Source organism: Hippopotamus amphibius, chromosome 4 (genome assembly GCF_030028045.1).
Source record: "Hippopotamus amphibius kiboko isolate mHipAmp2 chromosome 4, mHipAmp2.hap2, whole genome shotgun sequence".
Taxonomy (NCBI): domain Eukaryota; kingdom Metazoa; phylum Chordata; class Mammalia; order Artiodactyla; family Hippopotamidae; genus Hippopotamus; species Hippopotamus amphibius.
The window spans coordinates 30,321,372-30,346,745 of NC_080189.1; the positions used below are offsets into that span (position 1 = coordinate 30,321,372).

General features: G+C 37.7%; 1 protein-coding gene across 1 annotated transcript in view; it reads right to left on the minus strand.

The window, feature by feature from the left end:
* Positions 1-5,722: 5,722 nt before the first annotated feature.
* Positions 5,723-25,374, minus strand: part of CPED1 (cadherin like and PC-esterase domain containing 1) — a 270,311-nt gene continuing 250,659 nt past the window's right edge. Inside the window, exons 22-23 of the mRNA XM_057732280.1 lie at positions 23,056-23,202; positions 5,723-7,722 (exon numbers count right to left, since the gene is read on the minus strand). Coding sequence (XP_057588263.1) covers positions 7,501-7,722; positions 23,056-23,202 — 369 coding nt within the window. The 3' untranslated portion in view covers positions 5,723-7,500. The remainder of the gene's footprint in view (positions 7,723-23,055; positions 23,203-25,374) is intronic.

Consider the following 25,374-nt stretch of genomic DNA (forward strand, 5'->3'; position numbering starts at 1 on the left):
GATACACTGAGAACCACTGAATTGCACACGCGAAATGAGCGAATTTTATGCTATGTAAACTGTATCTCAATAAAACAGTTAAAAATAAATAGTAAATATTTAAAGTGTACAATTTGATACTTTTGTCATATTAGTAATGTACATATGGCATGTTTATTGTATGTCAATTATATCTCAATAAAAGTTCTTAAAAAAATACATAGTAAATAAGCGCACCCAAACACACAGAAAACTCAGTTCCTTCCTCCTGGACGTGATAGTCCCTTTGGTACAAATTGTTAAACAGACAAAGAAAGATAAAGGTTGGGATGGGGGAAAGCAGAGAGCGCTGAGGAAGTACAAAGAAAGGCCACTTTGACGAGTATTGGGGGAGCCAGAGGAAGATTCCTAGAGGAGATGGCATTTAAGCTGAGAGGCAGTAAGCAGAGAAAGGAGTATGAGAGGAAAATATATGCTGAGCTCCGACTCTGCGTTAGCAATTATATGGTAGAAACATAAGTAAAAGGCCTTGAGGGGCTCAGGTTAGTGGGGGGGGGGGGGATAAAAATTGGGGATTATAGATAATTATTATGTAATGTGGTAGTGCAATGACAACGACAGGGCTGGATCCAGGGACCGCGGAAGTAACAAAATGGGGAAAAGTTCGACCTGGGGGAGGCCGTTCCGCTTTAACCTAACGAGCTGTGCAACTGTGATCCTGCCCAGTGCCTTCCATGGACCGGTGCCCTCACCGCAGCGCACAGAACTCAGTTAAGCCGCCCTCTCGCTCCTCGGCCACGTCAGCCTTGGCCGGCAGGAAGACCCCGCGTGATCAGAGCCCCCGCACATCCCCGCCTGTCCCCCCACCCCACCCCTCACGGAAAGCTGGGAGGTGGCGAGGAGAGCGGAGGCGAAGAGGCACAGCGCATCGCAGCGTCTCAACTAAGAGTAACGCCCCCACCCCCAAAGGAGCCCTAGTGATCCATTCTGACTTTCAACAGGGCACAGAGCTGCCCAGTCCTTTCTTTATCCAGGTTCTCTTTATCATCTGAGTGGAGTCCAGCCTTTCCTAGCATCTTCTCACGCTAATGGTTTCTGGTAGTTGTGTCACTTGTCACCTCCCTAGAGAAGCATCTGCCAGACCCCGCCCCTCGCACGCCCCTCCCGCCTCTGCCTTGCAGAGGCCTCCAGCCACGTTCCCTGCGTGTCCAGGCGAGCACCTGGCTGAGGCCCCCAGAGATGGAGAAACTCTTAATTCTAAAAGTTTTCCACAGCACTATAAATCAAAAATAAGAGGAATGTTTTAAGGAAACAAATACAGTGGCTATAAGATGATTTGATACCTCTCGACTATTTTATTTTGTGGGTATGTGTAGGCACACAAAGACACACGTATTTACACACATGTGTGTATGTGTATTTTTTTTCAGTGAGAGCTTTTGTTTAAAATAATCCCGAATTCCTGTTTCTGTATCCCTTATTTGACACACACGCTCTGCCCAGACACAAACCAGGGCTTGGTTTTGGCCTCCAAGTTTGTGCTTTCATGTCTGCAGAGGCGGGATAACAAGTTCATGCTCAGTGGTAAAGGGAAGGCATTTATTTTCACTGTAATTGATAACAGTTTACTGAAGATGCTGCCCAGGGAAGCTTCCATTGGAAGAGAAATTGACTTCCAACAACTCAGTACTTCAAAGGCTTCTGATGACCCCAGGAAAGAGAAAAACACCACTCAGGCCAATCACCCACTTAAGACTGCCCATCCTTCTGGGAAATAGAAACCTGAGATATAATGTCTGTATCAGCCGCATCTCAGAATCCATAAATAATTCATGGAAGATTTCCATTTATTTATAGGGTAAGTGGCCAAGAGAGTTCCGGGTGTTTACCAATAACATGGCCCTGGAAACTCCATCCTATTGAAATGATTCCTGTTCTTGGCAGGAATAACTTGTGCTAAGGTTGTATCCACACCCTTTTAAAAACATGCCATTGATTTTGCATAACTAACGTGAACATTGAAATGGGGACTCTTTAGAGACAAGTATGTGCAGAGACCAGGTTTTCCCCGGGGGTATGCACATGTGGTGGAAACTGGTGAACCTAAATCTGTGTCATTTGATGACTAAACTCATTTGAGGCTACAAAGGCATTGTTTCAATTTCCCCCTGTGTGATTCTTAATTCAGACCAAATTTTATCTTATAAGTAGAAGAAGTAGCTGCAAATAATTTCATGCCCTGCCAATGACATAGGCACCGAGTTTTAACAAAAGGCTCATAAACTCGTTTTATGATACTGTAAAACTGGAGAGCTCATGCCCATTAAAACATAAGCTTCATGTTACATGTAATTAAGGCAAGGAGGAGAGAGTAAAAATCTAAGTTTTAAAATGTATCTTGTATTACATATTAAATGCATGTGGAAAATACTGTACACGTTCCATTTCAAAGGCAAAGCCAAGGACAAGCAGTAGGGTGAATGATCCCCAGGGTGAAAAAAAATAAAGTGAAAAATGGATTGCTATTTCAAGTGCTCCAGAGGATATACTATGTTGGTGGCTAGAGGTCACTTTCTATTTTTCCTGATTATAAATAAGAAGCTATCATTAAAGGCACATTCAGCTGCTATTTGGATAATCTAAGTTATAATTTTTGGTCCAATAAAGTTTGAAAATTATTATTTTTTCCTTAAGATGAGACCCTCCAAAGTGACTTGCATGTTAAGAGGTTTGAAGAGAGGTCTGGGAACTGTCAAAGACAGCTGGAGAAGATGCTCATAATTTTTATCCCTCCCAGAACCCAGTGCGGGAAGAGGTGCTCTCCTCTGCTGTATTCCGTCTTTCCAACTGGTTCTGATGGTGATGGGCCTAATGTATTAACATAAGCCACACTGGCTTCCATGTTGGTATTTCTGTGCCATTCTCTCATCTCCTTGTAGTTACTGCAAAGGGACATCAAGAGTCCTGAATCTCAAACCTTCAGCTATTAATGTAAGAATATCTACAGGAGTCCAAACAACCTCTTATATGGAAGTGGAGAGTAATGAATATATGATTGAATATATGTTAAAACATATGCCATTTTATTTTAAGATTCTTAAATTTTTTTCCTGATATTCAAATTCATACCTTAATTTTAAAAGCAAGCAAATTATAGACCAAATAAAAAATTAAATTATAGATTGTAAAAACAATCAAAATGTTGACCTCAATGCCAGATACTGAGATTTTTAATCTATAGATTTTGAACAGATTTTATTTTAAAAAAATGGAAGTACAATTGAACAAAATATATAAATAAATCACATACCATCAGCATTAAATCATTTACCCTAGCACTAAAAGCTGCATCAAATTGATATATTTCACCAGCCAACCATAAAATAAGAAAAATCACTATGAAATTGAGAATCAGTTGAATACATTTTATACTTATGACACCATGTTGTTTCTGAATTCTGACGTACCTATAATCTATCGCAATTACTTTGCTTTTAAAAAAAATCTAAACATTTTAATGATTTTTATAGGAATTACTTTTCCATGTAATAAAAATAATAATATGAAGCTACATAAATTTCTTATGAAAATAACTTGGTTAGATATATTAAATGTCTCCTCATAACCTAATCTAAAATGCAATTCACCCCCCGCCCCAAGTTATATTACACAAAGAGTTGGATAAAAGACTTTTAAAAACTAAGTGAAAACAGTTCTTTGCAGAGAGTGCTATGGACTTGGGAGAAAATGTCAGTCAGCGTAAATCAAATTCAAAACCAAATCTACCTAAATATGATGATCCTGTGGGAATCTTTTTCTAGTGCTTTTTCTAAAAGTGGCTGCTTTAATTTTGTTCTTACCGTTAGTTGGGTTTAAGTCATTATCTTTATTTACACTGCACATAGACTTACAAATTATAAATACTCTTGATAAGTTTTAAGAATTAATATTTTGATTGAGTATTGAGTGTGTTAAAGCATAGTGATCCAACATTTAATAGAGCTATAAAACAAATTCTTTATATTTCAATGAATGCAAAGAAAACAAATGGAGCACGATTTTAGGAGGGGACTGCACGGTCTGAATCAGTTAGAAAAAATGAGTTCTACAGCCCCCTACACCAAGTGACTGAACCGTAAAAGAAATATGGAAGTTGATAATAGCAGTTACTGCAGCAATAAAAACATGATAAAAGGTTCTTGGACAGTATGAAATCTTGGAAGCTGTGCCAAATGCAAAATCTAGTTTGTAGGGACCAGCAGTATCCTGCTGTCTTTAGTAGGTCTTCGGGGTTTCTGACAACTTCTGGTTCATCTCCTTAAGTTAAAGTGATCTATTAAAATGCCTTAGTTTCAAAGAGCGGTCAAAATCATTTGAACTTTAAATACATATTAAAAAAAAAACTACAGCAGTATTGGAAATTACTCCTTGATCCAGTCAAAATGGCAGAATCTGCTGTAGTGAAGTATCATTTTGTACTTGGATACATGTTTTTGAAGTTATCAGCCCATATAAACTTACTCAAAGTCTTGTTTGTTCATTTTAAATACAATAATCCTAGCCACTGATTTTGATGACATTTTGACTTTCTTTTTACGCACAGAGAAAAATTTTAGATACTGATGATTCTTTCAGTATTTGCTCAAATTAAGGAGCCCATAAAATAATATTTAATAAGATCATAATCCTGATCATCTTGCTAAGCTCTTAACTTATTAGTGTATTAGACATCTACCACTCCTCTTCGCCTCCCTCCTGACATGCCAAAGCACTATGGCTTTGAAATAACTCTTATTGGGTTACATAATTTTTTTTTTTTTTACCAATTTCTGTATTTCTTTTTGAAATTCCTTCAGTGAAATGGAACTAAAAGAAGAAACTTCAGAGGCAGAAAAGCATTATTTTCCCCCATAAACATTACCAGAACTATTTTCACCTCAAGAATCAGTGATTTTTTTCCAGTGCTTTCTAAGTGAGAATTGTTCTGTGGAGAAGACTGCAATACAGAGGCAACTACATGAAGAAGATTAAATGACCCAAGTGTAAAGCTGATGGTGAAACTTCTTTTTCATGTGTCCCTATGTGATCCTCTTTGCCTACTTCGATGGCCGGCAAATAGTGTACTGTGCCTTTAAAGGCGCGCGCGCGCGCGCGCGCGCACACACACACACTGTCAACAGGGATGCTTGGAAATGCTTATGCAGTTATTCTTGACTTTTAATAGTATAAATGTTTTCTTTAGTTTAGTTTAGTTTAGATTGGATACTAATCAATTCTTACCAAAAATAATTCACTTCCTTTAACTTTTACATCGAAAGATATGTTAAAATGCCGACAATGCCGACTCTATTTTTTCTCATTCAAATTATGAACTTGTTAAGCACACACACATACACGTGCACACACATACACACACGTTTATTTCCCCAAGGTAAATAAAATGCAGTTTTTTCAATTAAGGAGTAATTAAAATAATTCCTAGTGTTTAAGTGCCTTATAAGCAAAACTGGTCACTGTGCTCTGTTCAAAAGCTTTGGTTGTTGTACAGCAGGGAGTTCATTTGATCAAAATTAAGAGAATATCAGGGTTGGAAGGAAGTGTATCTTATCTTATTAAACCACACTTTAGTAGTTGAATCCACAGGATGATATCTTTGCCAAGGGGTCACTGACTATATGGTATATATCTCCAGTAAAAAGGAAAATAAAATATACTCTCTGAACACAGACTATTACTAGTAAGACATTTATTAATTGTGTTACTACAGTTGCTTCTAAAATCCATCATTATTTCAATGGTGAAGAGGTAAATGCAAAGCTAACCTCAGTCAGGAGTGTATTACAGTTAGGTGGACAGTAAATTACAAGAAATGTCCACTGACTATAAATCTGTTACAGAATATGTAGTACTGTACATTAAAACAGGATGGAGAATGAATTGGCAACATTTTATACCATTAAAAACCATTGACAACCTAAAAATGATGCTTGCATATAGCTGCAGATACTAGAAAATCTTACATTTTAAAAGTTAATTCTGTACCATTCTTTTAAAAAAAAATATCATCTGTCAGATGCAGGTATGTATTGTTTATAACAAGTGATATTTGTGCTTAGATATAATTTAAGACCATTAAATATAAATTCATATTTAATTTCATACAAAAATACATATAAAAATAGAGTATTTAAAGGAGGTGGGTATTCATACTAAGGAATTGATCAATCAAAATAGTTTCTTTTTGGCATAGTAATGAAATTGAGGTATTTGTACATTTGACAATTTCAGCTAAGTAGTGAATTAACCCTCTCAGCTTTTTTTCCCCAAAAGAAAAATAATCCTTTAAGAGCCACTGTAACTGTGAGATGTTATCTCACAACAGAGTTTGTACAATAAAAGATTTTACTATCTTAAACTTAAAATACAGAAAAGAAAGTTCTCAATACTAGGATTCTATATGCTTTACACGTATGTCACAGCTTTATAAAAAAAATAATTATATCTATTCTAAATTTGGGTTAGATACAGTTGCTCAGGAAAATCAAAATATGGTTACTAGTAACATAGTAGTATTTATGGACATACACAATTGCTTTCTGGAAATAAATGCCTCTGCATTTGAGAATGCTTAATCCTTTGCAAAATATTTACATAAAATATAATTGCAATCTTAAATTATATAGGGCTCTAATAGCAAACAAAAGCTTTCTTAAGTAATATCTTAAATGAAACATAACAAAGTAACCCATGAGGAACTGTATTTTGTTTCTCACTTTAAAAGTACATGTTTAATCAACTTAGACTGCAATTACCCATCCAAGTTCATGGACAGGCTAGGAGGGAATGTTTATGAAACGTACAAAGAATGCAAAGTTAAATATATTGGTGTTTTAACTGTAAAATATTACACTTCCTATCTCTTTCATAGAATCTCTTAGAATTCCCTGGAGGAGCATTACTATTCTTTTCCTTTCAGTTATAGGATTTAAAAAATCTGGGAAGAAACAGTTTTCACAAGCATTAGATACACGAAGCCTAAACCCTCATCAACACCACATTTTCTTGTGCAAGGGCACATGGCAATCCCCACTTGCAGGTGGAATGTAATTCCTTTTTCCCCTTTTCAGTATTAAGGGACCAATAAAGATGACAATGCAATACTCAAGAGCATCATCTTTATCCCCATGTTTCAAATGTCTATATTTCTCTTTATTGTCACAATGCAATACCTGGCCCACAGTGGATTTAGTTTATGATTATACTTCAGGTCATCTTTTTTCTAGTTCTGTCTTTCATCTTGAAACCAACTAACATCCAAGTGCACATCCTGACTTTATAAAGCTGTCAAAAAAAGTGTTATAACTTTTTTAGCTAAGTGTGCATCAGTGTGTATGTATGTGCCAGCATGCCTGAGTGTGGGCGATGGAACCAAAATACACACGATGCATAGGATTTGGCTCCTAGATCATCGTCTGGGTGAGTGGCTTGTATCCAATTTCAAGTTCAGTCCTTCTGCAGAGTCTACACAGTTCCTTCACTGGCACACATCCTGCTGAGAAGAATTTCAGAGCAAACCTGATTAACTGGACCTCTGACATGATATGGTGATTGAACATTTGTTACAGAGTCTTTCTGTTGTTGTTGTAGTTTGCTTTGATTGCTGAAATATTTTCCCACAATATGATTTCTTGATCGTTTCATTTTAAGAAAGTGATATTCTTTAGATAACTTTGATTTCACTACCTGCAAATAAAGAGCAAAAAGAAAAAAAAAAATAGTGAGGCAGAATCAAGGACATTTGAATCCTGCAAAGAGCAGGCAAACTAACTCACAAACTTGAACAGCATCTCTAGCACACAGATGTTGCGCAAAGGGCATGAATATGATTGATATGACCAAAACCCAGTGTAACTTATCTTTCAAAAAGGACCAAGGTTGAAACTAGAATTTCTGTCACTTTCCTTACCTTAGGGCAGCTGTCTCTAATGCAACCAAGGAGTAGTCTCAGGTGGTGTCTCTACCACACTGTTGCGTGTGTATATGTGTGTGTGTGTATTTAGGCCAGATGCTAACATATAAAGGACACTGACATGCCTTTGCTGAGTCACTGATTCAAACATGGTACTCTCAGCTTGTCATGGCATCCTTTTACAGAATCATAACTAAAACTATTTTCAGAAAAAAGAGAAAATATTTTTACATTACACACCCATAAGCTGACATGCTTACAGTCAGTGGTTTCATTTCTCTGGGCACTTAGTAAGTTATGGAATCTGAAGAAGCAGCCTATGCTCTATAAAGCTAATGATTTTATAAATGCTTGTACATATGTAGATATATTTTTATCTTAAAATTGTTTTGAATAGGTAGTATAAACATTTACAAAGCATAAAAGAGTATATAATAAAAAGTTTCCTCCCCACCTCTGCTCCTCACTCCCAGTCACTCAATTCCCTCCGCAGAGGCAACACATATTATAGTTTCTTTGGGATTCTCTTCATGGATATTTTACGAATATCAACACACACACATATATATAAACAAAGAGGTCACATGTATTGTCTATTTGTACAGCATATGAAACGTTGCTCTGGTGAAGTCCCATAATTGTTAGCTTTATCACTGGACTAATATATGTCAGGAAGTTAGCACCAAATGTCAGAGAAAACGATGCAGGGACCAAGAAAGACTGGAGAAGGGGAGGGTTGAGAAGTAGGGAAAAGAGAAAGTATTGGCAAAAATGTTTGGGGTGTGTTTACAAATGAATAGCAAATCTTTAATTTTATCATATTGATGCAATTGTAAGACTATTTTCAGTCAATATGCACATATTATTATTTATTATTGATGACTAATGAAAGCAACACTAGCACCTGGATTTTTAACATTCTTTTGAGGGCCATGTAATGATTTAGGTATATATTTTTTGATCCCATGTAAAAGAATGCAATGAAAACAGTTCCAACAACACAGAATATTTGAAAAAAGTAGCATGTGATCTATTTTGAAGGTAGGTATTTTTAGTTATGTTGCCAGTGAGCCTGAATCATTTTAGAAGAGTAGTTTGAATAGAAATTCTGTAACGATCTACACCAAAAGGTTAAGAGCAGTGATCTTGGGGTGGAGGAATTATAGGTAATTTAAAATGTATTCTTTGTAACTTTTTGGTCTTCTTGACTTTTTAATTTTACTGTAATGAATGTGCATTACTTTATAATCATAAAAACACTGCTGCTGTTCCCATTTTGAAGAAAAATGTAACAGTAATGTGTTTTAAAGCCAGTTATACCCTGCTAACCCCAAAGAAATGAATTGTTTTTCTGTAACTATGGGAGGGTTGGCTTTTCATGATCAGGCTTTCAGATGAAGTGACTCTTAAGGAGTTCAGTGAAATCAGCGGGTTGTGGTGAGGAATCCCTATGGATCATAATTTACAGCTCAGTCTGCAGTTAACCACTGGTTAATATTCCAGGTCCCAACATTGTAACTTTCTATTATGTGCCGCTCCTTCCACCTCTTGTTATGTGATAACTTTAAATCTGATAGGCTGCAGAGGCACACCAATGTTTTTCTGAAGGTTTTGTCCATTTTGGAGGCGGTCTGTATTCACCTATAGCAAGATTAGTGAACATTCTTAAGGAAGTTTACTCAAGGAAACACTTCAGCATAAATATTACAGTCAACCCTTAAAAAATATTATTCCAGTGTTCTGAAGCCAAAATAAGGTTAATTTTGTTTATATAATGTTAAGTTCTGGCTTTTGCAATTGCTTGATGATCTGCATGCTTACACGAAAAACAGAAAAAGATTCATCCCAATGCAAAAAAGTTATATTCCTTAAAAATTATTTTAATGTTTTGTGTGATTTCAGGGTTGCATTTGATGTTGCATTATGAATGTTGGATAATGCTCATGTAGATGCTTACAGCAATCTTGAACGTGATTCATAAAAAGGATATACAAAAATACCTATTTCCAGTGAATTGCTGAAGCATGCAGCTCCCACTTGGGAGTAGTGTCAATATTTTGCCAGATCACAGTGGAAAGGTTGATAATATTTTTCTATTTTTAAATCACTAAGATTTAAAGATCTCTGAGAAAGGAAGATGGGATGATGAGGTCTCCCCCAGCGTCTGAGGGCCAGCCCAATGGCTCCTACAGAGCCAAGGCTTCTATTATGCTATATAAGACTGACTCCTACACACCCATGCCAACGATTGGCCCAATACTTAATTCAATTGGTTTCCTTTGAAAACTATTTTTCAGGAAATAATAAAAGATAATAAGTTTCCCAATTCCTCTATAAGCCAGTATCACCCTGATAATTGAATTCTAAAAGCTGACAAAACTACGGAAAAAGAGTGATTTCAATTTTGATTTGTCAAAATAGAAACATAAAAAATCCTCCCAAAATGTTATTGTAAATTGAATCTAGGAACATTAAAAATCTAGCAGTATTATGTGCTATATCACTAGCACATACAATTTATTTCAGGAATGTTAAGCTTCAATATTATGAAATATTTTGTCATAGGAGATTATGAAAGAATTATTTGTAGCTATGTGATTGCTTGCCCTGAAAACTCAAAGGAATCCACTGTAAAATGAGACATTTTAAAGTTAATGTTTAAAAATTACATAGCTTTTCTATATTTCATCAGTAATTAATGAAATACATTGGAGAAAATATCTCATTACAATATTAAAACAACCTCATCAAGTTCAATGATGACCTATAAGACAGGTGATGAATGCATCAAAAATTTAATGAGACATAAAAGAAAACATGAATAAATGGAAAGACACAACATGTTAAATCTTCCCAAGTTAATAAAGTGCTATTACAATTTGAATCACAGAAGGATTTGGGGGTACATGGCAAAGGAATTCTAAAACAGATCTTAAAGAATAAATGTAGGAAAATAGCCAAGACCATTTGGAAAGAAAAAAAAGCAGTGATGAGAGGAGAATTTCAATACCAGATATCCATCTATCAATAGGACATGAGTCTATCATCAACGTCCCATGGACTCAATTTGTTGGCTGTATAAGCCAAATATAAGCAGAATTCAATACTGAGATAGAAAAAAATAGGAATTTTCACCCTGCAGATTAAAACATATTTTATACACTGCCTGTTCCCTAAAAATTTTCATGGAGAAATAAGGTAGTTCTGAATAGTGCCAATGTCATAAAATCCAGCAACCATAAGTGTTGACAGCCTAATAGTTTTAATTACACGGGATTAAAATCAAGAGTATGTGTTTCAAATGGAGCTATGTACCAAAGTGCTAATAGGGTCTCCAATAGAGAAGCGAGTGAAAATTGAGCAAGGGGGTGTGTAGGGTAAAAATAAAAATAGTTTTGTTTTTATTGTATGTACTTATTTAAAAATGTTTAGCATTAGCAAGAATTCATGTAATCTTTTTATAACAGAAAAGCAGTAGAAGAGAAACATGATGCTGTATCTTATAAAATTAAAATTTATGATTTATTTTTGCCATATAATATCCATCTTTCAATTTTCAGAGTTCTCTGTGTTAGGAAACACATGGGGTAATTTAGATATAGTCCCTATCTCAAGGGGACTATATAAAGGCGCATGTCTAAGATACTTGAAGTAAGAACAAGAATGAAATGACTTCACAGACATTGTCTGAGACTAGATCCCCAAGGTCAGGCACCGTGTTGTTTCCATGTAATGAATAGTTCCTTAGTAAGTACCTTAAGGAGACTTAGTGCTAGTTTATGGTGGCCATGATAATGTGCTCACAAAGCTATTATTTCTTTGAACTTATTTGTAAAATTCGTTGTCTGGCATAGCCGTCAAACTGATATCTCTGAGTTTCAAAATACGACCATGTTTCACCTGCTCTTATGGACTCTAAAGTGGAGGAAAAGGAGTTAGCTACATTTTTAAGTCTTAGAAATGTTATGCAAGTGACAGATGTTTGATACCTGTACAGTAAAGAGTGAACTGTTTCTTTCCTTTGATCTTATGTGTGGAAATGTGCCCATGTAAGTTCTTCCAAAATCAGAGGACCATTTGGTGTTACTAAATTCCAGCTAGAGTGGCAACTGGAAGGTGGCTTTGAAAGAGAAGTGTTAGCAATACAAATGTTAGGTTTATCTCTGGGGTGTAATAATAGTAAACAACAAAAATGAGCTATCAGAAAACAACGACAGATTTTGGCCTTGAACCAGAGACAGAGGACCCTAGATGTTTGTATACAGTGGTCACCTCAATCAGAGACAGATACTAATGGCTTGATGCTTCCAAATGCTTCTCTAAATCTGGGTGCATAAGACTTGACAACTAAGAAAGAGACACATCTACCTAGAGGAAAAAGGAACTACTGCATATGGTTAATAACACATACCCACATGATTAGGCAAATGTTTACATTACTTGAAACATGAGTGTTAGCGTTGGTTTTTTTTTTTTTTTTTTTCCGCTTTAATCCAAAGTAATTCCTTGTCTTTAGTTTTGTCATCATTATTTTCTTTTTGTGGCTATGCTGTGTTAAATTATACTTAAAATTAGGAGGCGAGAGTGAAGGATAATTGGTCTCCATAAAGTGTGATAACCTGTTAGATCAGCATTGTTCCCTAATCACAAGTATAAGTGTAAGAACACAAATTATTTTTCTCACAGCAATGTTCAATTTTGGATTGTTACAAGTAGGAATACACTTTTAAGCAAAGACTACAGTGTTTCAAAACAGCATCAGATTTTTAATATAGTATCTATGGAAACTTGGAAAGGAGTAATTTCAGAGCCGGGATCAAGGGCGGTAATGATAAGATATTATAGGATATGCAGATGATCACATTTTTCTGTGACTCAGTCTAACAAAAATTCTGTGCTTTGGTGTGTAGAAGTAACTTATCCTTTCTCTTAGGTTTCTTATATGCAAAGAGGTCTCCCAGTTTATGACTGTAGATCTTTCCACATCTCTATATAATTAAGGACTTGGGCACACAGAACTTTTAGAAGGCATACAAATGGCCGCAACTGAACTTGACTGGTTTGGGTCAACGGCTATTGTAAGACTTCTCAAACAAATGAAAAATTGTTATAAATTACACAGCAAAAGCACATGGCAACTTTTACTATTAAATTCATGTAACTTCAACACTTAAAATTGATTTCACATAAATAGTCATCAGAATAAACATATTACCATTTCACTTAATTGCTGCATCTAAAATAACTATAAATTTTCAAAAAGCCAATATAAAAAGGGAAAGCTTGGTGAACTGGAAAAGTGTCAGGCAGATTACGAGCAAATACCTCTTCTAAAACCGATCTTGACTTGAATAACACCCAAGGAACTTCTGATGTGATTCCAGATTCACAGAACAAAATAGAAAACAATTTTCAGTGGTGCAAGTGTTCCAAAATCTCTAGACCGGATTAGGGGGGATGTTCTGATTACAAACGTATTTCACAATCATGGGTGGGGTCTGAGGAATGAGGGTAATGGCTTTCGAAGGTGGAAAAACATGAGCTTGATCAGGCAAAAGCTGCCAATGTCGTCTTTTAAGATAAATGTATACTATTGAAGTACTTTTTATTTGGTATAGTCATTCTGCATTCAATCCAAGATCCAGTCACAAAATTTATGACCAGCTGAAAAAGTAGCTTAAGAATTCACAGAAATAGAATAAAAATAAAGTGACAAACAATAGCTAGAAGCCAGTCCTTATTCCATTTCAGGAAATCATGCAATTTTTACAGATAATAAGGAATTCTTTCATCTAGTCCCCCACCCCCAATATTTAATTATGGCCACATGAAATATGCTATGTAGCTATGTTTTGAGTGAAAGGAGTCCAACTTCCGAATGGGTCAAAGATGCTGAGGATTAGAGGGCAAGACTAAGTTTTCTTTAGGAATGAGTTTTTTGGTTTTTTTGGTGTTTTTTTGCTTTTTGTTTTTGGTGTTTCCGCATATGCAATGTCTCTGTTTCCCACCCCACTTTCAAATCTTCAACCCTTCTTACTCTGACAGCTGAGCCTTTTTAATTCCTGCCCCTAGTCAAAGCTCAGTTCCTGACTTTGGGAACAAATTCCGCTCTGAAGTTGGGAAGATTCATCAGAAGGAGCTACAGACCAGTAGTTTACCAGTTTCACGTTAAACTGTTGGTTCTATCTTGCACTTCTATGCAGTTCCCCAGAGACTAACTCCCTGTCTTAAACTCAGTTTCCTAAGTGGCTGAATATTCATGTCTCTGGATTCTTGATACTATTTGAATGACCTTCGCTAGTCTAATTGATTTCAGGCTACGTTCCTACCCTGCTCTATTTAGATGGACTTATTGAGTCATGGAATCTATTTTGATCTTAATTCACAGGTATTTGTTTCCACTCGTCTCTCCTGAACTTGGAATTTTTATTTAAGAATGTGGCACTATTGGCAGTTCCCTGGTGGCCTAGTGGTTAGGATTCCAGGCTTTCACTGTCATAGTTCAGGTTCAATCCCTGGTCGAGGAACTGAGATCCTACTTGCGGAAAGGATCAAAAAAAAAGTGCGACCAAAAAAAAGTAAAAAGAAAAAAAAATATGGCATTAAAATGTTATTTAGAAGACAATTTGTGTGGATCAGCATTCCCCACTGCTAGAGTCACTGTAGGGATTTGCCCAGCACCACTCTGGCCTTTTTAAGAGATCTTCTACTAGGCCATGCATTTCTTGTCAGAAGAGCTCGCCAGCCTCCTGTCTGAGGTGGCATGTGACTGATTGCTAGTATTTAGGGGGCTTGGGGAGAAGTTTAGGGGCTCCACTCTCCCGGGGCCAATTTTACTTTCAGCTTTCTGATTTCAGCCTCTAGGTTAGTTTGCTCTTTGCTACACCTGTGTTTCTGAGTCTAGACTCTCTACTGTTAAATTTTAAAAGAAATCATATGTGTGGGTGTAGGTTCTTGACTGCATGGATTGGAGTGAGGGACTGAAGATACACCAGTTTTGCACACAGACCTTTAACCAATTGTTTTCTGATGTGTGCTGCAGCACTGCCTTCCTCAGCACATGGTTCCTTCAGGTCTAAGCCTTTCAGAGGATCCGTGGGTCAAGGATGCCCCTCCTCTAATTGGTGTTTCTCCTCTCTAAGCACTTTGTGTTTTTTAGGGAAAATATGAACTCTTACTTTTTTAAGCTATGAAACAGTTTTAAAATCTTTAATATATTTTTTTTAGTTTTTATTGAAATATAGTTGATTTACAATGTTGTGTTAGTTTCAGGTGTACAGCAAGTTATTCAGTTTTATATATATATATATATTCTTTTTTAGATTCTTTTCCATTATAGATTACTACAAGATATTGAGTATAGTTCCCTGTGCTATACAGTAGGTCCTTGTTAGGCACTTTACATTGTAACTTCCCTTGCAGGCTAAGTCAAACTTCTTAAAATGAATTCAGATTTCCTGTCTGCTATGAGTTAGCTCTTATTCTGTTTTTTTTTTGGGGGGGGGGCCAGTGGTGATGGTGGTAAAGATTTATGTCTTTATAGTCTTTTCCATGGAGTTTCAAGTGGAAGAGAAGATAAATATTTGTGGTCAATCTGCCACATTTCATCTGTACTCTAAGTGTGATTTTAGACCTTATTCTCTATGCTTGTCTTCCCAAAGTGTGTTTACTGAGGTGTTAATAGTAGTTATTAAAAAAAGAAAAGTGGTTCTGTGGTCAACATTTTGGGAAAAACTGGGTCAAACTAAGCTAAACCATTTCTTTGCTGTAAGGGCTTTTGGGATCATTTAATATACTAATATTATTTAAGAATCCTTAAAGTGGAGGGAGATAGAGTATTTCCCAAACCGCAGATCCTGTTTTCACCAGGCTAGAACACTAAAACCTAAAGTAGGAAAAGTGCTAATCAAAGCAGTTCAAAGTCCATCTCAGCTTGGCACTTAAAGGTTGGTAGTTAAACCTCCAGAAATGAGTGTTCATTGCATAGAACATGAAATGAAATAGTGCTGGGTCAGCACCTCTTTCTAAGGCATACGGACATCCCACATTCCAGTACTGCAGAGGCTGGACTGGATAGCTGCCTCCTGGGGACAAAATACTAGTGCAACAAAGAGTGACCGGCACTCTTCTCTGTTCATCTTCCATTTAATTATCCTTCTTAAGAGAGATACCCTGATGTTATTGGGTATCCACCATTCAATACAGGATGCTCCCTTTCGAAGAAGATTTTGTGTCAATCCATCTCAGGAAAGGTTGGGCTCCATTATGGCTAATGAGTTCATTCTCACCTGGCACCGATCTTTAATCTAATCAGCTGCTAGGAAAGACTAGCATTCACTTGCAGATGGAATGAACATGAATTATTTTACACAGAAGGGACTGTTTAGCATTACTTGCCAAAAACGGGGGTGTGGGGATGGTAGGTAGTGAAAGCTTCTGTGACTCTTCTTTACTTACAGAGCCACTGAAAGATTTTAATGACACCATTCCATTTGAAGTATAGAAACATTACACGTGGTGGGCGCAGGAAAGATGAACTCAAGTAGTTGAAAGTGAAGGTTCCAAGAGGAAGATATTGTAATAGTCCAGGACAAATGAATGATAGGGAAGAAGACCTTCCATCTCACTTCGTTCATTTACCAGCATCCTACCAACTATTTACCGGTGTGCTTGACCTGGAGGAAGGCAGTCCTACCAGCTCCTGTATTCTTACTGTATCCAACAGTCCTACCAGCTCCTGTATTCTTACTGTATCCAACAGTCCTACCAGCTCCTGTATTCTTACTGTATCCAACAGTCCTACCAGCTCCTGTATTCTTACTGTATCCAACAGTCCTACCAGCTCCTGTATTCTTACTGTATCCAACAGTCCTACCAGCTCCTGTATTCTTACTGTATCCAACAGTCCTACCAGCTCCTGTATTCTTACTGTATCCAACAGTCCTACCAGCTCCTGTATTCTTACTGTATCCAACAGTCCTACCAGCTCCTGTATTCTTACTGTATCCAACAGTCCTACCAGCTCCTGTATTCTTACTGTATCCAACAGTCCTACCAGCTCCTGTATTCTTACTGTATCCAACAGTCCTACCAGCTCCTGTATTCTTACTGTATGCCTGAGTATTGATTATCTCCCCCGCCCATAAACATGCCAAAGTTGTTCCTCCCATAAACTGCCCCAGAGCACTTTCTTTTCTAAATCCAATATCTTCTCCTCTTTCTTATTTTTACTTGTTAAAAGGTTTTACCTTTTCTCATTTCTTAAACCTCTTCAATGTATTGTAGTTTACTTCCTGCCTCAATATTTTACTGAAACTACACTTAATTTGGGAAGAAAGGATCTTCTTAATGCCAAAATCAATAGCTTCTAAAATCCCTGTCTTAAGAGAGATATCTATGACATTTGACATTAACCCTATTTCGATCTCTCCTTATACATTTTCACTTTTTGTCTTTCCCTGGCACCACAATCTACTACTGCTTTCCTCTAACAGTTTATTCTCTAAATTCAAATGCTCCTGTTTCTCCAAACTTTGCTTAAATATTGGTGTTTCCAAGAGTTCCTTCCTCAGCTCTTCTTACTCTACTCACTTTCTTTGGATGATCTATTTTCACAGTTTTGACCATTACCTATTTTCCGGGGACTTCCAACTTTTTATCTCCAGACCCATCCTGTCCCTCAAGCTTCAGATGTATATCTCCAACTGCCTGTTAGGGATCTCAACCTGCATCCCAAACACAACATGTTCAAAACAGAATTTATCATCTTTTTCCTAAGCCCGTACCTTCTCAGTTATTCTGTCTCAAGTGCCGGTTCAGTTCTCTAATCCATCACCCAAGTTAGGAATCATCTTTGATTCTTCCTACTCCCTCATGCCACTCATAAGATCTACAGATTTTTCTTAAATAGGCTATTTGTCTGCTTCTCTCTTATGACTGCTGTCTCTGTCCGGCTTTGGACATCTCCCATATGACTTCTGAAAAAGTCTCAACTTCTCTCCCTGATTTAGTCCTTTTCAGTTCTTCTCTCCTCATGGTTATCACGCTTACCTATGTGAAACGAAGATGTGACCATCTCACTTCTCTCCAAAACCTTTCATTGACCCTCCATCACCTACAGGATAAAGTCTCAGCTCTTACCATGATCTGGCCCTAGCGTACTTTTCCCAGTCCCCTTTTATAATTATGTTCTGCAACATACAGAATTGCTTGTGATTTTCTGAGAACATCAGGTTATTTCAAAGCTACTTTGGTTCACATTGTCTTATGGGGATGGAATGGTTCCTTCTGCTATTACCTTATTACCTTTACTAAGGCCTACTCATTCTTTAATAATAAACTTGGATACTTTTCAAGGAGAGGTTCACTCAATCCTCAGATTGGATTAGGTGCCCCTTCATGGTGTTATTACAGTTTATATCTATTTTAACATATTTTATATTTATATACATTAAATATATATCTATTTTTATCTTTCTAACATATTGTTTCATAATATGGATTTTTATGCTTGACTCTCTGACTACAATGTGTCGAAGGTAGAAAATGTGTCATTTATTTTTGCATTACTACTGTTCAGCTCAAGAATTGGACTCAAAAAATAAATACTGGACAATTAAGTAAAAGAATAAACATGGTCGAAGCAATTGGCACAGAGTTTAGGGGAAAGGCTTGGAAGAATATTTAGGAGGTAAACAGGACTTGGTAACTAGCTGGTTGGAAGTTAGGGGGCTGAAGAAAGGTGAAGAGGAGTCAAGGATGACATAGTTTGTAAATGGCAGTGCAAGAGAGTAAATCAGGAACACTAGAGAAGAAGAAGGCGTGAAAGGAATATTAATTCTCAATGTGGAAACATGTTGAGTTTGAGATGTTTATGGGAATCCTACAAAATGTTTTTCTACTTAATTTGACAGCAATTAATACAACACTTACACAGACACTGAATTTTGTTGAATCAGACTTCCATTACTAATTTATTAAAAATTGTCATGTTGATAGTTAAATTCTGGGATTTGCTATATAAGATAAAGATAACTATATTTGAATCACTTATCTTTTTCTTGAAAAGTCAATATTTCAGTTTTTTAGATAGATAAATTTAAAGGCTTTTTTTCTTCCATTGTGTTCATGATAAACTTTGAAAGTTTGAAGGAAAAGAGAAAACCTATAGGTCCACAATGCAAAAGGAAAACATTTCTAGGGCAGACAAACTTTGTTAATTTAATTAAGATTATATAATAACAGGAAATCATCTCTGCCAAAGAACTGAAACTCTCTTCTTTCCAAGGTGCAAGAATCAAAGGAAACCTGTTGATATTAGAGCTGGGCGGTGATGCCAGAGGGTTTTTGTGTTTTGTTTTGTTTTGTTCTCTTTTTGACTGAGTCAAAAGCTAGAGCTACATCTGCCAGGAAACATAGACATCATAGAAAGTCTGTACAGCTGGTCAGACTAACAAATAATCACATAACAATTGGTTGTGGATCTGCCCCTTCTGCAGCCAGAGTTGGGCTGGTAATATGTTTGCATCCTTTCCAGTTTTTAGCTCACTCGGAGTAGATGTTTGTCACATAACTAAAGGCACCATCCAAAACCACTCTTGGGCAAGAGCTACCTGGATCCTGTTTGTTGTCCTGTATAAACATGGGGAAAACAAAATTCCATTTCTACCCATGAAGAGAAACACCTGCTTTTCTAATCTGCAGCAACATTTTAGTCAAAATTGATGCATACCAGTTGGGAAATTGTTTATAGATTCATGGTGGCAACATATCCTCTCTTGGTGACTGGAAACATGAAAGAGATGCCCCAAGACCTTTAATCTCACCTATGGCAACAAGAGCCCCTTGGAACAGGTTTGTTATGTCTATGATAGAATTCTCACCACAAATCAAAGAGAATACATCAAGACCTTACTGTGATGACTACAGCAATCCTTCTCAGGTATCTGTGACTCTATTGCGGAATGGTTTAATTGAACACCAAAAGCCACAAGGTTCCCAAACCCAAATTCTTATTGCTCTAATACAGCAGATCTTAATTCTTGCTTTTACTGTACGACAAATTCCTTTGCCGGCTCCTGAGTTGAGCACAGAGGGAAAAAAATGGTTGTTACTAACTAATGTTACACATTAGAAACAGGGTTTCATAAAAAACAATTTGTATATAATAATTGCGCACAAGAAATTATAAAAGCAATAGGTGAAGTAATTTTACCTGACATGCTTAAATCATGATTATGAAAACTAAGGATGGTTTTTATTAGTAATAATTAGAAGCCAATATCCTAGTTCTGATGGCTCAAAGAGTCTTTACTGTAGCTCTCAAATTCCATGACTCTTACTGTCCTATGGCAAGAGATACACATAATGCAATCATGTAGGAAGTGCATCTTCTGTTTTTATTTTTTTAGCCACGCCGTGTGGCTTGTGGGAGTTTAGTTCCCTGACCAGGGATCAAACCCAGGCCCTTGGCAGTGAGAGTGCAGAGTCCTAACCACTGGACCACCAGAGAATTCCCACATCTTTTGTTTTTCATTGGAACCACGTGGGAGACCACTGGAGGACTTGTCTTTTTTACACTTCCAGAGTACTAAAGCTGAAAAAAGAAAAATATACCCTCCTGCAAAATACTAACTAAAGACCTATTATGTAAAAATAAATAAGTAAACCTTTTCTAAAACCCCACCTGTATGTTGTCTTTCAAAGTGCCCATTTTCTGTGGGTTTGGCAACCTCTGACTTGTTTTTGCCGCCAAAATGGTTATGGTGATACTGGGCTGGCTCAGCTGCAAGTTCATTGTTTCTTCCTCTTCCAAGCTACCTGCTCTTGTATTTCTAAGGCCTGACCTTTTGCAAATAGGATAGACCCTGGAAGGATATTTTCTAATGGAAGAAGTAAGTAGACATCACAGTATCCTACAGCTTAAAAATCTGTTCTGCAACAGCACAGCCAAGCTTCAAGTTGCTAAAATCAAAACTTGAAATGCCATGTTCTCTACTGTTGGCAGAGGCTCTCGCTTCTCTGAGATGCAGTTCCGTTTGTCACACAAAAATATAACATGAATCCATTAGCAGAACATACAGAAGAACCAATGCAGTGTCAGTAACTTTTGGATATTCATAAAAATCTGAGGATCGAGATGATTCTGATAGTCATCAGGGCTGAAAAACAGGATCAGAAGAAACCTTTAGTTGTCGCCTTATTAGTCAATCCACTTAAAGGGGGCCACACAAGAAAGAACAATTGGATCAGTATCTGACAGGATGGTCAAATGAGACAATCTCCATCACAGTTTTGGCTGAAGCTCTTGAGATCTAGAGCCAACAGCAGCAGCCAAGTAATCTCATAGTCCAAAGCAATGTAGGGACAATGCATGCAAAACGTGCACAAAATCCAGCTTAGCAAACCTTTGTCTGATTAAGAGTTGGGAAAAGAAAGGAAGAGAGAGAATTCCTGTGAAGGGCGTTTTCCAAATACTCTGTGGTCTGCCTCCATCTTGGGCAGTTGCTTCATCCTTGCTTTAAGCCAAGTGAGATGGGACTTCAAGAGACCAACTCTAAGAGGAAGATATATGTCCTCTTGGGACTGAGGAACATTAGAACTGGGATGAGACACCATGGCTATAGATCAGCTTTAAGGTGGCAGATAGAGTGAAAGAGCAAGAGTAACAGTGAGAGCTAGAGAGAGAAAGAGAGGAAAAAAGAGACAGGGCTGCATTGGGAGCCCATGATTTCTAGCAACAGCAAAGCAAGGATGCATGGGTGTTTCTTGTGGACTAAATGTGGGCAACTGAGTACAGCAAGCCCAGTGCTATGTGGAATATTTTCCAAGAGGATGCCTGGAGAAACAATGTGACCCCCCCAACAGAGGTATGGGCAACTGGAAGCCAAGGGGCCAAGGAAGGAATACAACTGTAAGGGAGGCATTGCCTCTGTCAAAGAAGCTATTATCAGAGGGCTTGGTGTGGGGAGAGGGGAGGGTGTCTTCAAGGAAGTCCAAAAGAGCACCCTGAAAAGAAAGAATTAGCATGCTGTGCCCAGAAAGCACATGGATGGGTTATGCTTATGCCACTCAAGTCAGACTTCTGTTGCCCTTAACACCTCCCTAACCTGACCCAATGGAGAAAGAGATGGGAGAAGAAGAGTAGCAAAGCATGATGGGGAAATAGGAAAGAAGCCTCCTGCACCCTCTCTCTTACTTTGGGCTTTTGAGACTGAGGCAGGCCTGAGCTGCAGATAGGAAATAACTTCATGTGGTTATAACACAGGATTGGGCAATTTTAATACTGAAGTGAGAGTCTTCTTATGCCTGAAAGTGAATGGAGTCCTATTATTATCTGCAAGTGGTTTTAAAATTACAGGACTTTATGCAAATGTAGGGAGGAAATACTCCACAGTTTGAAAGGACGGGGAAAAGGAAAAAAAAAGTTTTTTTTTCTGCTATCACCTTCTTAGCTAAGACTGTTTAATTACTGCCTACAAATAAAATCATTTCCACCACTAGAAGGAAAAATTATTCAAAACACAGGCCCTCCGGGAATTTCCTGGTGGTCCAGTGGTTAGAACTTGGCGCTCTTCCTGGTCTGGGAACTAAGATCCCATAAGCTGCATGGGTGTGGCCAGAACAAACAAACAAGCAAACAAAGCCAAAACCACAAAACAAACAAACAAACAAAACACCACAGGCCCTCTGGTTAACACACTGGATAAACCAATGGAGGAAGAGCATTCATCAGCTTAGCCTTGATTTTCAAGCTGCCTCCACTTACAACATTTGCCACCTTCTTTGGATACAATTTCTGATGGGACGGCTCAGAGTCTATTAAAAAAGACATGTGCTCTCCAGGTTTCCATCTTCCTGCCCGTGGTGACCAGCGATTCTAGTTTTCAGGTGTCTACATAAACACTAATTACTTTAACACCCTTCATTTTGTAGAGGCTCAGGTTGTGACTGCTACATGCTTTGGCTGAGTGATGATGTACACATCATTGAATCTCTTCTGGACATAGTATCTTTAACGCAAAATAAGACTGACAATGCAATTAAAGATATAAAGAGAAATTTTAAAAAATCAGAAGCTACAAAAATCTGAAAACCAGCATAAATACCTCATGAAAATGACACCCACAAGTCCCCTGCAAAAACTCTTTGTATCTCCCCATTGTTATAGTGAATGTGTCAACCACTTCATAGCCATATTTTTTTGCAGCTTCCAGAATAATCAAATTTTCTTTCCATAAATTCTGAACTTCACTCTGTATTGAAAAAGAGAAGAAAGAGAATTTTGATGAAGAGGATTGTTTTATGATTTAATAACAGGTAAAATCATGTAAACGTCAACTTTTTTAGATTGATCTTACTGTAAGATTGATCTTAAGACGTGTTCTAATTTTTTCAAAATACAGATATAAACATTTATGTATATATAAAACAGCAATACATCCACATTTATAGTGACACACAGTTTGGAGCTTTTTCTTCTATGAAAAGCAGTTGGGTTTATTGCCCACAGAGATCCACGGAAGTATCTAAGAGTCTCAATTTAAAAATCAAGGCTTGAAAATCACAAATTCTAGCTCCATCTATTTGATTTCTTATTCCTTTAGTCATTATGTTTTGTTTTCGCCTCTATGCTGAGGGACAGGAATACATGGATAAATAAATCATGGCACTTGCTCTTGAGACATTGAATTCAAATAGGAGAAACAAAGAGAAAAACAAATACCGTATGCTAACGCATATATATGGATTCTAAAAAAAATGGTACTGATGAACCTAGTGGCAGGGCAAGAATAAAAATGCAGATGTAGAGGACAGACTTGAGGACCTGGGGCGGGCGCGGGAAGGGGAAGCTGTGACGAAATGAGAGAGTATTGACATAGACACGCTACCAAATGTAAAATAGATAGCTCGTGGGAAGCTGCTACAGAGCACAGGGAGATCAACTCGATGACTGGTGATGGCCTAGAGGGGTGGGATAGGGAGGGTGGGAGGGAGGCTCAAGAGGGAGGGGATATGGGGATATATGTATAAATACAGCTGATTCACTTTGGTGTACAGCGGACACTGGCACAACAGTGTAAAGCAATTATATTCCAATAAAGGTCTGAAAAAAATAAAAATAAAAACATATGCATACACACAGAAATAGGAGAAACAGATATGTAAATATTTCCTAAGTCCTTTCTTGGAGGTAAATATACCAGGCTCTGGTCTGGGAGAGAAAAGGGAATAGCTCTGCAGGGGCAGGGGGAAAGCTGGACAGAGAGATTTCAAGAGGGGTTTCTGAGCCGAGTGAGGTTTGCTGGTTGGCTGGGGATGGGGAGGTGTGTGCTTCAGGGAATCCCGGAATTGAGGGAAGGCTCGAGTTGCTGCTACTCTAAATCATATTCCTCCCTCCCTCCCCAACCATGTCCAAGGCAATGATGGAGCTGGGCGGGGATTCTAGTTCAGGTCCACTATTGAGAAGAGGGACACGTCCACTAACTACTCCATCTCCAGGATTCCTCATCAGCTTGGCCAAGACTTTCTCAGACTGACCTGCAGTCAGAGACTCTTCCTACCTAATCCATCCTTCTCCTACTCCATTCATATCAGACACATTACAGCCACACATGGTTCACAGTACACAGTAGGCACTCAAAAAATATTTGGTGGAAGATTGATATGCATTGGGTGGTGTTGTCTGAAACTCTTCCCATCTACTTCTGCTCCTTCCTCTTTATTCTTCTCAGACACTCTTTCTAATAAATCTCCTTTTTCAGCAAACCTTGTCGTGGTGTCTGTGTCGTCGAGAACCCAAACGGACACAGGGAGGGAATTGTACTACCCTTCCCTTTTCTAAAGAGAAAAAAAATTTTTTTTCATCTTCCAGGTAAAATAGCAAATAATTACTTGCATTTGTTAATCCATCTGCAAAGTAAAAGAAACAGTACAAAGATATCTAATTTTCTCTCTTCTCCACCGTGCTTGCATAACTATTTTTATGTGACATTCAAAGAAAAGTGGTCCCGCACACCCTCCCCCCGCCCCCAAAGAAAGGCAGTGAATAGAAAAGGCTTCTAAAGGAGAAACCTGGAGGAAAAGAGACCGATGGGAATTTGGTCTATGTCAGCACCTGAAAAATAACACTCAAGGTGCTCAATACTGTTTGCCGGCCTTTTCGTGTCTGGTTACAGTATCCTCTCAACTTTAATGTGTCCAATTATAAAACGCAGAAGAAACTTCACAGTGAGTGTTTTACAGAGAAAGGTCAGTTCTCTGGGAAACAGACTCTGAGCCAGAAATTTGCATGCAGGGGGCCACCAGGAGAGCAACCTTGAGATGCTGATCCCACCGGGAGTTCAAGAGCTGGGATGGCCCTTCTGAAATGGCCCAAATTAAGGAAAGGGGGCTTAGTTTTGGTTGAGGCTCTGCCCAAAAGGCAA